Source organism: Astyanax mexicanus, chromosome 18 (assembly GCF_023375975.1).
Source record: "Astyanax mexicanus isolate ESR-SI-001 chromosome 18, AstMex3_surface, whole genome shotgun sequence".
Lineage (NCBI taxonomy): Eukaryota > Metazoa > Chordata > Actinopteri > Characiformes > Acestrorhamphidae > Astyanax > Astyanax mexicanus.
The window spans coordinates 30,990,953-31,007,554 of NC_064425.1; the positions used below are offsets into that span (position 1 = coordinate 30,990,953).

Genomic DNA, 16,602 nt, shown 5'->3' on the forward strand with positions numbered 1-16,602 from the left:
CACAGAATTTAAAGGGGCGCTCAAAAACAGTGTGTCTTTGCATTCAGTTCATAACCAGACGTTATCTAGGGGCCCTTGGCTAGCTCAGGGGTCTTGGCAATTGATTTGTTTGCTTGCTCTGTTGCAATAAGTCTGGATTTATACTGTCTACAATAAAGTCGACAGAAATGTAAAAAAAAAAATATATATTTTTTATGCAACTCCAAATTAGAATAATAATCAGTAAAACAGTTCAGTAATTTATAGAGTGTTTAGTATAAAAAATTCTGTTTTTATGGAGCAGTTAATTTGCTGGTCCTGCTGTAGGTGGTAAAGCAGCTGCAGGAGTCTGCGGACGCCGAGCGCGTGCAGTGTGAAGAAGTTAGCCGGCGCCGCCTGCTGGCAGAGGCTGAACTGTGGGATCTGGAGGAGCAGCTGGAGCAGGTGGAGCAGCAAATCCGAAGGTCCATGAGCGAGGTCCGTAATCCTGTAGAACGCTCAGATTCTGCTGCTTCACTGCTGTTAGTGTTCAGACTGTTCACTCTGAGTTCTGTTCAGGCGGGTCCGCTGTACCAGGCAGCTCTGAATGCCCTGAGATCTTTAAACCAATCAGACCTGGAGGAGGTGCGGAGCTACAGACAGCCCCCTGCTGGAGTCGTCACGCTAATGAACGCCGTGTGCATGCTGTTCCATCAACCTTGCAGCTGGGAGAACAGCAAGCTCCTGCTGGGTCAGAGCGAGTTCATCCAGGTCAGACACCAGCACTCATACGCCCAAATACCCTAAAGCCCATGCTGCAGTACAGGTAGGGGGCGGGGCCTCAACAGAACTGTCCAATGGGGTAGCTAATTAATCAAACATATGGATCAGTCTAACAAGGTTTTAGGTAATGTCACTAGAAAGGTCAAACCTCTTGCAATTGCAGCAAGCTTTTTGATTTATTTGTGGAAGTGAGTTATTAATATTAATTATTATTATTAGGGATGCACCAACAAAACATTTTTGACCAAGTTAAACAAAAAAATATATACACAGAAGGCAAAACACTGAATACATTTTTGGGGTATATTTGCAGCTTGTGTCACAATATAATAAATAAATTAACCTTTCTCTATTTTCTTTCTTTTGAAAGGTACAAAATTCAATGACAGTGCTATTCTAATCATACATTTACCTCAGCAGTGCTATTCTTATCATATATTTACCTCAGCAGTGCTATTCTAATCACACATTTACCTCAGCATTGTTATTCTATTATATATTTACCTCAGCAGTGTTATTCTAATCATATATTTACCCCAGCAGTGTTATTTTTATTATATATTTACCTCAGTAGTGTTATTCCAATTATACATTTGCCCTAACAGTGCTATTATAATCACACATTTTCCTCTGCAGTGTTATTCTAATCATATATTTACCTCAGCACTGCTATTGTAATCATACATTTATCTCAGCAGTGCTTTTCTGAACATACGTTTACCTCAGCAGTGCTATTATAATCATGAATTTACCTCAGCAGTGCTATTCTAACCATATATTTACCTCAGCCGTCCTATTCTAATCATATATTTACATCAGTAGTGCTATTCTGATCATATATTTACCTCAGTAGTGCTATTCTAATCATATATTTACCTCAGTAGTGCTATTCTAATCAAATTTACCTAAGCAGTGTTATTCTAATCATACATTTACCTCAATAGTGCTATTCTAATCATGAACTTACCTAAGCAGTGTTACTCTAATTATATATTTACCTCAGCAGTGCTATTCTTATCACATATTTACCTTAGCAGTGCGATTCTAATCATAAATCTCTGGATGTTGGGCTGAATTTCTCAGCTGTATATGAAGGATGCTTAGGTTTTGGAACACAGCTCAGTGAAGTAGTGGTCGAGAAATGCAGCCCACCAACGCATGGATCAAAATACTGAGGAGTTTTTTATTTTTTTTTATCTTTTATTTAGTTAATTTAGTTTTTCATATTTTCATTTCTGGTTTAGTGTTAAAGTTGTGGTTTATGATTAATCAGGAGCTGGAATTCTTCGACCGGTCCTCGTTAAGTAACGAGGTGTTTGATAAGCTGGGTGAGGTGGTGCGGTCGGCGGAGCTGCAGCCCGAGTCGGTCCGGGCCGTGAGCCGGGCCTGCGAGTCTGTGAGCTGCTGGCTGCAGGCGGTGTACCAGTGCGCTGTGGTCCAGCGGCTGATGGTCCCACTGGAAGCCCAGAAGAGCCGGTTGTGGAAGAGCGCGGCGGAGAGACGTGCCCGGCTGCGGGAGGCGAGGATGCAGGAGGAGGCTGCCCAGGATCAGCTGGAGGTCACAGAGAGGCAGCAGAGGATGGTCAGAACCAGTCTGGACCAGCTGGCAGAGCAGATCCGTGAGGTTCAAGCTCGAGAGAAGGAGGCGGTGGCTGCTGTCCATCAAATCAGCTACTACACAGAGAAATGGAGCTCCCTACAGCAGGTACCCAATCATAATCTTTATACACGTCCTACTTATTACTAGGGCAAGAACTGGACCTTCCTGTAACAGATCATTTTTATTTATTCACAGATTAAGCATTTTATTAATGAGATTGACAATCTTTACCAAAAAAGTTAAATTCTTTACTGGTATTTGATTATTTAGGAATGTTTTATTCTCTTCAGTAACACAGATGCTATAAAGTATCATAGAGAATAGTATTGTGATATATGAAGCATCACAGAATCACAGTATTGTGATATCGTTATCGAGAAAAACATGTCACATGGTCTATACAGTCAGCAGGGCAGGTATTAGCTTTTTTTTTTTTTTAATTCATTCCACCTTAAATATTGTAGGAGAGCACAGATGCTACATCATTTAAGGTGTAACGTACAGTACAGGGCAAAAGTTTGGACACAATTTCTCTTTTACAATGTGTTTTCTTTATTTTCATGACTATTTACATTGTAGATTCTCACTGAAGGCATCAAAACTTGGAATAAACACATGTGGAGTTATGTACTTAATGAAAAAAGGTGAAATAATTGTATATTCTAGTTTCTTTAAAATAGTCTAGTTTCTTTATTTTCATTATTTATTTCATTCATAGTTTTGATGCCTTCAGTGAGAATCTACAATGTAAATAGTCATGAAAAGAAAGAAAACACATTGAAAAAGAGAAAGTGTGTTCAAACTGAAGCTGAAGATGCCTAATTTCCACTGGAAGTTAAATCTATATATTATTTATACAGTTTTTATATGATTCTGGCTACATTTATATTACTAGCTTCATTTATGTATTCACATTTTTTGCTCAGATCAGATTTCAAAGTTTGGCTGATTGGAGATCGGATATATAGTATAAATATACATTATAGGAGAGAACAGAGGCTACATCATTTAAGGTGGAACGTAAATAAGAAGATGCCTAATAAGCCAACTCCATCTTCGTCCATTAAGAGCTGAGAAGTGAACATGGCGAGTACTTCCTGTGAATACTTGCTCAGCTTTAATTGGCTGTTTATGGCATATAAATTTTGACCATATCGCCCAGCACTGTTCTGTGTTTATTTCCTTTCTGTAGGAGACAGAGATGAATAAGCGCACCATTCCAGGAGATGCGCTGCTTTTGGCAGCTGCCATAGTTTACCTGGGCCCGTTTGGACCGGACGCACGATTAGATCTGCTAGAAAAGTGGCACAGAATGTGTCTGACAGGAGGGAGGAACGCTGGTCCAGACCACCCACCAGGATCTCTGCCTGATGGAGCACAGTGTGGTTCTGCTCAGAACCCTGGGTTTGTACCTGTTCCTGTGGGTGCAGAACTTTACAGGGTCCTGGCTCGAGCGGTCGGGGTGGATGATGATGATGGTTTGAGTAAAGAAGATTCTTCTCGTCTGGTTCTGGAACTGTTGCGATGGGGGAATAGGGTTCCATGGGCCCAGAACTGGACTTTGCTGGCGGGTCCACGGCAACGCGAGGAGCTCTGTTCTCCAATGGTCCTGCTACCAGGTGATTAACTTCAGTGAGAATTGCACAGCGTTTCATAAAGGGCTGGACAATGATTCAATACCATAATATATCACAATAAAAGTGATTAAGTCAGATAGCAATTTTTGGTTAGTAGAACGTTTTCTGAACATTACAGTTAACAAAGTCTTAGAATGTTCAAACTATCAAGTTTTCTGGATGTTCAATATATTTATTTAATATTTTTAAACGTTCTGGTAATGTTGCTGCAACGTCATTTCTGTCCATGTTTTAATTTTTAGTTTTGGGAAATGGACTTTTAATAGAATATTAAGTTTATTTTTTGTTTATTTTATTCGGACTAAGTAACTCTTGGATCCAAAAATGGTCAAATATTTAATATTTATGATCAATTCTGTTCATACTTGCATCTTACAGACAAGATGCAAAGACAAATTTCAATACTTTAGGGTCTCCTATAAAAAGCATCTGGCATGCTTGACTCTCTCCCATAAAATAGAGCATCAAGATAAAAACTACTAAAACTAAATATACATTAAATAATAAATTAATAAATGTTTATTAATTTATCGTTTTAATTCTGTTGCCCATTACGTCTGTTCCCAGGAGATGAAGATGAGTATGAGCTGGTGGTTTCTGCAGACGACCCAGAATTCCTTAAGAAACTCAGACATGGAGCAGAGACAGGTGTGCCACCTATATAATACCTAAATAATGTTTTAAAGCAAAGGTGGGTAATTTAGTCTCTATATAAATACACCTGTTCTGTGAAGGCCTCAGTGGTTTATTAGAGAACACTAGTGAACAAACAGCATCATGAAGACCAAGGAACTCACCAGACAGGTCCGAGAAGTGTGGAAAAGTTTAAAGCAGTGTTTGAGTATCCCAAGGAGCACTGTTTAAATCATTATCCAAAAAATAGAAAGAGTATTCTACAACTGCAAACCTACCGAGACCTGGCCATGGTCCACCCAAACTAACAGCTTGAGCAAGGTCAGAGAAGCAGCCAAGAGACCCATCTGGCCTTTATGGAGGAGATGCAAGAAGAAAACCAATGTTTAATAAAAAACATAAGAAGTGTCATTTGCAGTTTGCCAAAGGCCATGTAGTATCACAGCAGACATGTGGAAGAAGGTGTTGTGGTCAGATGAGACCAAAGTTGATCTTTTTGGCCTAAATGCAAAGCACTATGTGTGGCAGAAAATAACATCGCTTGAAAACACCATGTTAAACATGGTGGTGGCAGCATCATGCTGTAGAGATGCTTTTCTCCAGCATGGATATGGAAACTGGTCAGAGTTAATGGAAAGATGGATGGAGTTAAATACAAGGCAATGCTGAAAAAAAACCTGATGGAGGCTGCAAAAGACTTGAGATTACTGCCCTCCTCTTAGCTCGTACAGTACAGTACAGTGATTTTATCTCCTGCAGGTGTGAGAGTGCTGATCACTGATACTGAGTGTGCTGATCCCAGTGAAGAGTTTCTCCAGTTGTTACATCGATACTCATCTAATGCAGAACATTCAGAGACATCTCCTCGCTCTGGGTTTCACCTCGTCCTGAGCTCTTCACTCCCTGTACTCGTACTGCTGGAAGGTGAGAAAAAGGTTTATTACATTTCCACTGGAAATTGCTGTTATATGATTCTGACTGCATTCATATTACTAGCTTCATTTATCTATTCTGATCAGATCAGATCAGATTTAATAGTAAAGTTTCGCTGATTGATCGGCTGGTGAGCGGTATCTGCTGATTTTCAGTCTCAGTTTCACATAATTCTGTACAGGTCATATTTATACTCATACACCATGTTCAAGTTCACACAGCATAGTCCCAGAATATTCAGACTACAATTAATAATCAGAGTTGGAAATTAGAGTACTATTGCTTCTACTTCTACTTGATGGCAAAAGTGTGAAAAAGTATCTCCATTCATTCCTCAGGTAGACGTACAGATGCTAGGGTTTTAAATACTTCTGTAGAAGTTTTCTTCAAGCATTTTACTCAATTAAAATGTAAAAGTTCAGGCTTTAAAACTACTTAAACTGTAAAAGTTAAAGTAATGTAAGGGGAAAATAGCCAGTAAGGACAAAAGCTTAGGCCGTGCCACAAAAGCCTATAGTGCACTACCCCACATCCCCAAAATATATTTTTAGCTGTATCTAAAAATCCTTCAGTTTGGATCTTCTAAAGCAGTGGTTCTCAAAATGTGGTACAGTTACCACTAGTGCTGTGCGATATGACGATAAATATCATGGGGATGATAGAAAAGTGTCTATAGTGCTACTTACCTTCTGTCGTCCCTATCGTTTGTACAGTGATTTTAATCAATTATTCATGCAAATATATAACGTAGGCAACGATAAAATGTTTTGGCATTAGGGTTGGGTTTCTATCATGGTTTCTATTTTTAGTGAGGATCTTGGACGATTTTATGTGGTACATGGCGCTCTGTTGTGTATTTTTACATTTTAATTAATTCACTAGAACCGTCACGCTGCCGCTGCTTCGTTCTGTAGGTGTTGCATTTCATAGCGCTGGTAAAGCTTTATATTCTGTCTTTAAGCTACTGCTTTGAGGATTCACTATTTCGTTATGTTCTTTTTTAGAATACGTTTGATTATATTTCTTTTAGCATTTTGATCTTAGTTTAGTTAGTTATTTTCCTATTTTATATAAATGTTTCTGTTTTTATTAAATGTTGTTATTAGCTTATTAGTTTCTTAGCTTGTTGGTGCCTTCTTTGTTATTTAGCATACAGAACGTCTTACTGGTCTTTTCAATGAATGTTGATTTATTAATTTAATAGCTGTATATAACTAATTTAAGCCAGACAGACACTGTGCAATTTTTTAATCAGGTGCAGAGAGCTCATCTGCATGCTTAAATTGTTTGACCTGTAGAAAAACGCATGTGATCTGCTGACAATGTATTCTGACTGGCAGGCTGAGAGACTGCACATCATGCAGCTCGTAGGCAGTAGAAGAAGCGCCAAATATGCTTTTATTAAAATAATACGAACTGAAATCCATGAAGTTGGTATTTAGTGCTTTACCCGTTAGAAACTGTATGTAAGCTATATTTAAGGCCTTCACTTTTGTTACACTAGTGTCATTGGTCTTAGTGTAAAACCCTGTGGAATGCCACAAGATATCGTCAACAGTTTACAACAGTTCTGCACTACAGTTAATAAATAAATAAGTAAATTAATTAATTAATAAATAAGTAATCATTGTAGTTCACTGCTCATTATTTATTCTTATTATTTATTTTCCTCTGTTTAAATCCTGATTCTGAGATTCTCAGTAGAAATGATCTATTAACCAGAAAATAATTATCAATCAATCAATTTACCATGATAATAATTTACAGACTGCAAAAGAGCAGGAAAGGTAAAAGATATGAGGACATGTATATGTGTGGATATATATATATATAGCTCATGGTGTATAAACAAACATGTGTTGTGGTACATGAGATCATGTGAAATAGATTGTAGGTGATACAATTTGAGAACCACTAATATAAGACCCAGATAAATGCATACAAAACCAATTTAATCTAATTTAAGTCACTTCAACCTAGTAATGTGAATGCAGCCAAGATATTTTAATCCACTTTTCTCTCTTATTGTTTATTAGAGATTCACCCCTCAGTCCTGGAGAAGATAAAGGTCATTGATCTGTCTCTGAGCACGTCTGAAACCCAGGAGACAATACTGACTAATATACTCCAGTCTGAGTGCCCAGACGTGTGGACACGGCACTGCCAGCTAAAGACAGATCAACAGGCCCTTCAGAAACAGCTCCACCTACAGGAGGTACAGTCATACTCAGTCAAACACTACAGAATTCAGTTTAAAAAGAATCAGGACATGTCAGGCTGTGTAAAATGTTATTAAACAAAATCTATAAATAATAAGAGAATGATTTGTAAATCTTAGAGACGGACATTTTATGTGCAGTAGATCACAGAAAATACTTTCTTTCAACCTGTTATTTATGTAGTGATTTCCAGTACAGGATCAGTACAGTCTGTTATTAATGCAGTGATTTCCAGTGCAGAATCAGTACAGTCTGTTATTAATGCAGTGATTTCCAGTACATAATCAGTACAGACTGTTATTAATGCAGTGATTTCCAGTACAGAATCAGTACAGTCTCTTATTAATGCAGTGATTTCCAGTACATAATCAGTACAGACTGTTATTAATGCAGTGATTTCCAGTACAGGAGCAGTACAGCATGTTATTTATGCAGTGCTGCCTGAGGGCCTGAAGATCACCAGCATCCAGTACTGACTGTCACCTTGTCCTTTTTACACACAGGAATTTGTCCAGGTTCTCTGTATCTTCTGATGATGTTATGGGTTGTAGATGGTGGGATATCCAAAGTGCTTAACAGGTTTTCACAAAGTAAAAGGTTTCTGAAATTAGATTTTGTTTTTGCAAGATTAGTAAATCTCCACCCATTTTTATTTCTGAAAGACTCTGCCTCTCTAACTTTTTTATATCCAGCCATGTGAGTTAGTGTAAATGTTCGTATTACTGCTGTTTTTATTAGTAACACTTACATTTACAGACTTTTGTTTCTGCGTCCCAATTTTATTTAGTTTTTATAGATGTGTAGCTGCATCCAGTTATAATTGATTTAATCTTTTTTTTTTATAAAATATATAAATCCCAGAGATTTACAAATCATTGCTTTTTGTTGTTATTTACATTTATTTACATTTTACACAATGTCCCAACCCTTTTTTTTGGATTGGGGTTGTAAAATGAGTAAATCTGATGTAAAACTACAGGCTGAATTCTAATGTTTCTGCTTATTATTCCCATATTCTATGTTTGATATTTCAGGCATCTTTAATGGAGTACATTTTCAAGACTCCCACCCCTCTGCTGCAGGATTCCTCCCCTGGGTTTGACCCGTGGGTCTCCAAGTGTTTGGACTCCTTGCAGAAGCTTAGAGCAGAAAATGAAGAGCTGTCCAATGATATTAATCAGCACAGATCAGTGATTAGCCAGTTCCACGGTGTAGCAACTCTAATCACCCGTATATACACGTCACTGCAGGACGTCGGGCGCTTGTCCCCCTTCTACTGCTTTCCTCTGGACAGGTTCTTGTTGGTGTTGCGGGACGCTTTAGCTCAAATGAGTCGGCTGGGTGGTACCTATAGTGGAGAGGAGATTACGGAAATGTCTCACAGGATAGTAGCTCACTACCTGGCCCATTACAGACCCTGCTTGTCTCAGTGCCATGCTGAAGTTCTGAAGCTCCAGGTATCCACAACGTTCTTCACCCACAGCGAGGGTCACGCCACCGAGATGGAACGTACCGCCTTTCTCCTGGGAATTGGTCATGCTGTATCCCCAGAACCCACGCCGTCACTGGACAATCCTGAGCCTGAGCTGCCGAGCTGGGTTCCAGAGCATGTACGTGCTGATGTACGCCTCCTGGAGAAGATGTCACCCTTCCGTGGACTTTGCTCTTCCCTAAGGAACTCATCCCGACAGTGGCAGCAGTACCTGCGCTTCCCGTCCTCCACGGTGGTCGGACCAGTACCGTGCGAGACACACTCCCACCTGACCGTGCTACAGCGGGCCATCCTGTGGAGGACCTTCTTCCCGCAGTGTCTCGCCACGGTGGCAAACGACCTCACCACCTGCCAGCAGGGGGAGCCATGGAGTTCAGCGGTGGGGAGTGGATCTCACACAGGTTCTCTGAAGCAGCTTTTACAATTTTTGTCCAGAAATAAAGGTCCAGTGATCATAACCTTGCCTGACCAGAGCACAGCCGAGTGCAGAGGGGTTCACCCTCTCTACTGGATTACCGAATTAGCGCATGTACAAGAAAAACACGGAAATAGGGTAAGCAACGGGAATGTAATTTATATACTGTGTATATACTGTATAAATAATTGCTATGTTTGGAGTCATTATCCTGCTGTAGGATGAAACTGGCTTTAATCAGGGAGGGTACAGCACAGTGTTTGACATCCTTCTTCTGTATAAAGCTCATATTTTACCACCCCAAAGCATCTCCAGACCATCACCCTGCCTCCACTATGCTTTACAGACTTCATTAAGCATTGTATCATTTTATTGGTCCTGCGCCTCACAAATGTTCTTCTGTTTGATTGAAAGACCTCAAGCTTGGACTTATCTAGGCTCTGAGTGATCCAGAGGGCTAAAGTGCTGCCACTTTGATCATTAGATTGCAGCTTGCCATCAGCAGGCGGAGTCTGAGAGAGCACAATTGGCCTTGCTCTCTCTGGGTGGGTAAATGGCACTCTTTCCCCAAATCATTTCTAAGGTGATATTGGTCAGCACAGGTGTCTGTTAGCTGATGTATCAGAGCTGAGTCGCTGCACTTTCCTCCAAGTGCTACTCAGTAATGCTGCATCAGCAGCAGTTTAAAAGAAGGCAGTAGCTAAGTTTACATGTATTGAAGGAGGCGGGGCAACACTAGTGATAGCACACTAAAATTGGGGGAGAAAAATTTCCAATCTTCTAGTGTCCAAAGTCTCTTCTCTTTAACCCGTCATAATATTTTCTTTTTATTGGCCAGTGTGAGGAAGGGCGTTTCCAGACATATGAATAAATCTTAATCATAATTAACTTAGACTAGTGTGTCCTGATGTTGGTTTTTGGTTTTCTACCCCACACACATATACACCTCTTCCTTTCAATCGAGCAAAATGGTTAAAAAACACACAAAGACTGTAAGTACAGTTAGATAAAACAAAACTAAGTAAGTGAAATTAGCAAGAAAGCTAAAATCAATTAATTACTAATACAATGAAATCCGTATATACACAATATATACTCATTTTTAATTATTTTAAAATAAATACATACATTTTGACATTTGTGACTAAAAAGAGACTCAGACATGATGTTGGTTAACACCTAATATTTTTCTTTTTTAACCTGTTTACACAAGGTAATCTAGGTGGTAGCATGTCAGAATTGTAGGCTGATTTTTTTTTTTTCTTTTTATTGTACCTTTCGGGTGTGGTTCTTTTCTTCAGAATCCCTAACACTGATTGGTCAGATTTGAGTGCTAGGACTGCTTACATGTCTATATCAGATACAATTTGAGTATTCAGAATCAGTTTTCTCAGCTGAAATATAGAAATAGAAATAGAAAAAAACAGCATAACTTACTGTACGGTCAATCTTCTCTCAGATATTAGATTTTATAGATATATATTTAATGTTACAGTACATTATAATAATAATGATGATTTAAATAAAGATTTGTGCTTTTTAATGGTTTTTAATGCTCAGCAGGTGAAGGTGAAGGTAATTACGTTCGGGTCTGAAAGTCAGAGAGGCGCCGTTCTCTCAGAACTGGACCATGCTGTCCGAACTGGACACTGGCTGGTTCTGAATAACTGCCACCTGCTGGATCACTGGGATGATGGTGTAGTCGCTCGGCTGAGAAGACTGATGTCCTCTAGATCAGAAGGTCAGCACTAATATCTTTATTATTCATATTTACACAGTTAATCGGCTTAACAGACTCACTTCTCTCTGTTGGTTTTTAAGATCCAGAGACGAGTGAACAGGATGGACCGGCTGGAGGACGTGCAGTGGATAAGGTGCACCCACGGTTCCGTCTGTGGTTTATAACTAAAGGCAGTGCTGCCTTCTCTGTTCCAGGTAGGTAGAACCTCATCTTGTACTGGAACATGCTGAGGAATTGAAGTACTGAGGTGTAAATTCCTGCCCTGTCTCTCCTGTGTCAGCGGTGGTGAGGGTCTGTGCCCTGCACCTGGTGTGCGACTCTGATCAGGATCTGCGAGATGAGCTGTGCTCCTCTCTGAGACGAGTTCTACACAGAACTTTCACCAACTCCTCATCAGGACTCTCCATGACCGCTGCAGAACCTCGTATCCGCTGTGCGATCCTTCATTCTGTACTGCTACAGAGACAACAGCTGGCACAGCGGGCACACGGGCACCTGTATCACTGGTAAGAAGCTTCTGCAGACACTTTACCAGTGTTGTAGTGCTCGGGTCTGGCCTTGGTCTCAACCTCATATGGACTTGGTCTGATCGAGACCTGCCAAAGGAAACATTTATTATAAACTATACACTCAAACTCAATTAATAGCCTTTATTAAATACCATATATATATATATATAAAATATATACTGTACCAACCAAACCCACCAAGTCTCCCCTACTCATCTAAGTCTCTACATAAGGATTCAACAGGGTAAGACTGTATAGAATATCTGCCATTGGTTTGTTAAAGTGACCTCTTTATTACTTTATTAGGTTATGGAGAAGCTGGAACAGAGAATCATAACCATTATTCTTAGTTGCATTGCCATAGTTTGCGACTAAAATTACAAATATAATAATAATGAATTATGCTTTTCAGATCATACTAATTGTATTAATGTTAATATGTTTTCACAAAAGATGGCAATGACATTATGAAAATATCATGTATAATAAATGAAAATGAATGTACAATTACCAATTACTTGCCCCCACTATCAGCCCACACTCCAATTCCCATTATTCACACGGTCTTACCATGAGTAGACTGATCAGTGCAATTGTTTTTTTTCCAGGACTCAGGAGGATCTGCTGGCGTTGGGGGATGCTCAGGTCCACATGACTGAACTCTGCAGTGACCCCACAGGAGCTATAGAGTATATAGCAGGTACATCAGCTAACTTTCCTCATAATAATACAGAACAGTGTTCCATAAACCTTTAAACAATGTGTTCAGGTACATTTCTGGAGGTCCACTGACTGATTAAAACCCTGACAACAGTCAAGAGTCCACTCCTATAGGTGCTCCTATAGCGCTCGTACACCCCCATTCGTTTAGCTCAACAATAAACAGAATAAAAAATCAAATAACATTACTGTTCCCTTAAATAAGCTGCTGGTGTATCTAAAAAAGTGTGAATGAGCAGATCAGTATCCTCTGCTGAGACACACAAAAACGCCACGCTGTTAAGATACGAACGCGCCAAAGTCAGAGCTCACCTGACTCTTAAAGGGAAAGACGACTGGCACACTGTTTGGTTTATTTCACGTTACACTAAAAACACACCCATGATTAATTAAGAGAATTAGCACATGCCTTTTCCTTTTATTGCTATCTTGGCAACACAGTGCACAAACCCAACAGTTGCGAGTTGTACACTAATTGGTTGATCTAATTATTTGCAACTATCACGGACATGGGGGTCTGATAGCCACAGCTTTTGCTCTGTGCACCTTTTAATTCCCACAGTATTTTGTTCATATCCCAACAGTGTGAACAGTTTTTTTAAAATACAAACACAGGGCAGTTTGGAGAGAAATAAAGCTTGTAGGAAAGTAGGTGATAGCTCAATAGTTAGCTTGCTAGCATGCTAACTGCTGATACACGCCCACTTGCAACAGCGAAACAACCTTGAACAGATCTGAAAACAGTGGGTAGAAACAAACATGAGGCAACACAAGCGTCGGACCAAGAACAAATCTTTTGGCTGGGACAACTCCAGGTTCTTTGATCCAGACTGGGGTTTATGGTTTCTGTCTGTGTCTGGTTGTATGTAAAATTAACAATAATCACAAAAAAGATTTTCCTGTTGTTTTGCCCACAGCTAATCTAATATATGGAGGACACGTTTCTGATTGGTCTGATTTGGAGGAAGTAAAGGCAGTGTGCAGACTCTGTCTCCAACCCTCACCTCCCACACAGGGAATCGGCCCTCACACTCTGTCAGAGTCTGTCACAGCAGCATATTTCGGTATGAATTAATATGATTATAATACAGACTGTATACACACCAATCAACATAACATTAACACCACCTCCATTTTTTCAGCTCCACCTGATCATGTAGGACACTCTGTATTTGTACAATAATTGCAGACTGTAGTCCTCTATCTGTTTTACCACACATTATATTTTTCTTCTCCTCCTTTCACACTGTTCGTCAGTCCTCAGGACCTCACAGGAGAGACCACCACAGACTAGCTATTATTATTTGGGTGGTGGTTGGTTATTCTCAGCACTGTAGTGATTAGCACTGATTATCATGCTGGTGTTGTATGAGGTGTTGGTGTGTGTCAGAGACTGTAAAAAAGATGGACGCCGTGTCACCGTTCCCATTCATTCAATGACAATGAAGCCAAAATCTTCCGCCATGTTGGCGATCCTGAAACCCGAGTCTGTGCAGTAGAGATCAGAGGAGGGAGAAAGACTGTGGAGAGACAGCCAACTCATTTAAATAACCCCGCCCCTGAGGGCTGCCTCCACAGAGCTATACACTGTCTATGGTCCTGCCCATACAGTCATTGGTCCCACCCCGGCTAGGTGTAACTCAGCCCTTTTACAATAACCACACCTTTTTGAATAGAGCTGAATAACGTTTTAAAAACGAACTCTGTGGGGAAATATTTTTTTTACAATATAAGCAGAGGTTACACAAGCTGTTGCGTTTAAATAATGGAGGTAGAATTACAGTATATTGAAAAAAATGTGATTGAAAGTTGTCTGTTTTGAAACCTATAGGGATGGGTGGGTGGGGTTACACAGCTTTCTGCAACCGAACAGCAGGGGGCGTCCGACCTGTGGTGGCTTCACTTTTGAGAGACGATGCTCTGTTCAGCTATATAGTCTATGGTGTGTTGTTTGTCATGGTACGAGTGGATAAGATACAGCAGTGCTGCTGGGGTTTTTAAACACCATAGTTTTACAGCTGCACTAAAAATAGTCCACCAAGAGTGTCCTGTGGAAGGAGTCCTGTAGCCACAGATGAAGATCTAGAGGTTGAGGAACACTGTAAACTGTGCAGCAACTGATTCAGAGCTTCTGTCTCTTTTGACTTTAATCTACAAGGTGGAGCAGCTATAGGTCGTAGGGTAAAAAGAGGATAATAATAAAAGTATGCAGAGAAACAGATCCAGTGTTCTATATGATCAGTGTAGCTTAATGTTTTGGCTGAAGGTGAGAGAGCATGCATATGTTTTCAGGTGAGGAGGATTTGATGAAGGTTCTGGAGCGCCGTGTTCACTCTGTACTGAGCAGTACTGGTACTTCTGTGCTGGGCTTCAGTGCAGCAGTGATGGCTGAGATGGTGAAGGTGAAGAGTCTCAGGCTTCAGGCTCTGCTGCTTAAGTCACTTCACGGTTCTGGTGGAGTTTCTGGTCCAGGCATCTCCAGTCATCTTCAGAGTCTCCAAGACTGCAGGAAGTCTCAGGACAGGTTACAGGCTCTGTGGAACAAGCTGAGCTGCAGCGAGGAGGGTGGAGGTACAGGTTTTGGATCTATACCAGCAGGCCCACTAAGCAGGTTCCTTAGAACCGAGCTGGAGCAGCTGATGGAGCAGGTGTCTCAGTACCTCTCCTCATCCTCATACCCTACCCCATCAACCGTGTGGGCACTGGAGACCCGAGCGGAGCTGCTCAGAGCGTATCAGTGGGAGGAGTCCAGTGGGAAACATCACGTCTACTGTCTGTCTGCGTTCTCTAACGCTCGCGGGTTCCTGGCGGCTCTGCTCAGAGAGAACGCTCGGCTCAGACAGCAGGAGCTCAGCAGCATCTCGCTGCACTTTCAGGTACAGCAGCATTCTGATCATAACTACAGGTGCACCTCAAAAATAAATATATAAAAAAAAATCTTCATTTTTTTTTATTTTAGTTAAAAATTCAAAACTCATATTATATAGATGTAATACACACAGTGATCTGTTTTAAATGTATTTAAATTGATTTTATTGTTAATTATTATGGCTACAGCTAATAAAAACCCAACAGTCAGTATCTCCGGAAAATGAAATCCACATGTACATAAAACATTCACTGATTGTGGAAACTTCACAATCTCATGCAGTTTGAACTGTGTGTCTCTCCACTCTTCCTGCAGACTCTGCTCCCTTGATTTACAAATGAAATGCACATTTTACTGATGATCATTGATGGTTTAGAGAGTCATGCCATCTGCTGGTGTTGATCCACTGTGTTTTGTCAAGTCCAAAGTCAGTGTGGTGTCTACCAGAAGATTTTACAGCACTTCATGCTTCCCTCTTATGACAACTTTTATGGAGATGTGGATTTCATTTTCCAGCAGGACTCCACACTGCCCACACTGCCAAAAGTATCAATTGGTCTTATATTAAATTCTAATTTTCTGAGACACTGATTTGTGGGTTTCATTTGCTGTCAGCCATAATCAACAACAATCATCAACAATAAAATAATCAACAATAAAATAAATAAAAGTTAAAACAGATCACTTTGTGTGTAATACACCTATATAATGAGTTTCACAATTTAAAATTAATTACTGAAATAAATAATTTTCAATGATACTGGTCTAACAGCCCATATAAAAAACTATACTGGCTTTAATTGAAATTCAGTTAATATAAATTGATCATTTTGGCATTTATACATTTCTATTTTACTATTTTTCTAACATACTAATAAAATGCTTTAAATTGAAGAACTATTTACCATTTCATCAACATATTTTACATCACTGATAAAATCTGACAAAAACCTCAACTGTTTGTAGCGTATTTTGGTAACTACTACCATACAACATTTTTATTTGAAATTAAACAAAATAGTTTTACATAATAATGCAAAGACATGCAGTTCTATTAAATGATGAGTTTAAATGGGTCATGGTTCCATTAATT

General features: G+C 39.8%; 1 protein-coding gene across 2 annotated transcripts in view; it reads left to right on the forward strand.

The window, feature by feature from the left end:
- Nucleotides 1-16,602, forward strand: part of LOC103029765 (dynein heavy chain domain-containing protein 1) — a 51,805-nt gene that overhangs the window by 33,879 nt on the left and 1,324 nt on the right. The window contains exons 29-42 of one of the 2 annotated variants that reach the window (XM_049467018.1): nucleotides 307-456; nucleotides 538-729; nucleotides 2,015-2,446; nucleotides 3,534-3,960; nucleotides 4,546-4,626; nucleotides 5,371-5,535; nucleotides 7,581-7,759; nucleotides 8,798-9,808; nucleotides 11,231-11,411; nucleotides 11,492-11,605; nucleotides 11,692-11,917; nucleotides 12,529-12,620; nucleotides 13,558-13,704; nucleotides 14,933-15,516. In XM_049467018.1, the coding sequence (XP_049322975.1) occupies nucleotides 307-456; nucleotides 538-729; nucleotides 2,015-2,446; nucleotides 3,534-3,960; nucleotides 4,546-4,626; nucleotides 5,371-5,535; nucleotides 7,581-7,759; nucleotides 8,798-9,808; nucleotides 11,231-11,411; nucleotides 11,492-11,605; nucleotides 11,692-11,917; nucleotides 12,529-12,620; nucleotides 13,558-13,704; nucleotides 14,933-15,516 (3,981 nt within the window). The remainder of the gene's footprint in view (nucleotides 1-306; nucleotides 457-537; nucleotides 730-2,014; nucleotides 2,447-3,533; nucleotides 3,961-4,545; nucleotides 4,627-5,370; nucleotides 5,536-7,580; nucleotides 7,760-8,797; nucleotides 9,809-11,230; nucleotides 11,412-11,491; nucleotides 11,606-11,691; nucleotides 11,918-12,528; nucleotides 12,621-13,557; nucleotides 13,705-14,932; nucleotides 15,517-16,602) is intronic. The other variant, XM_049467019.1, reaches the window with a different exon arrangement.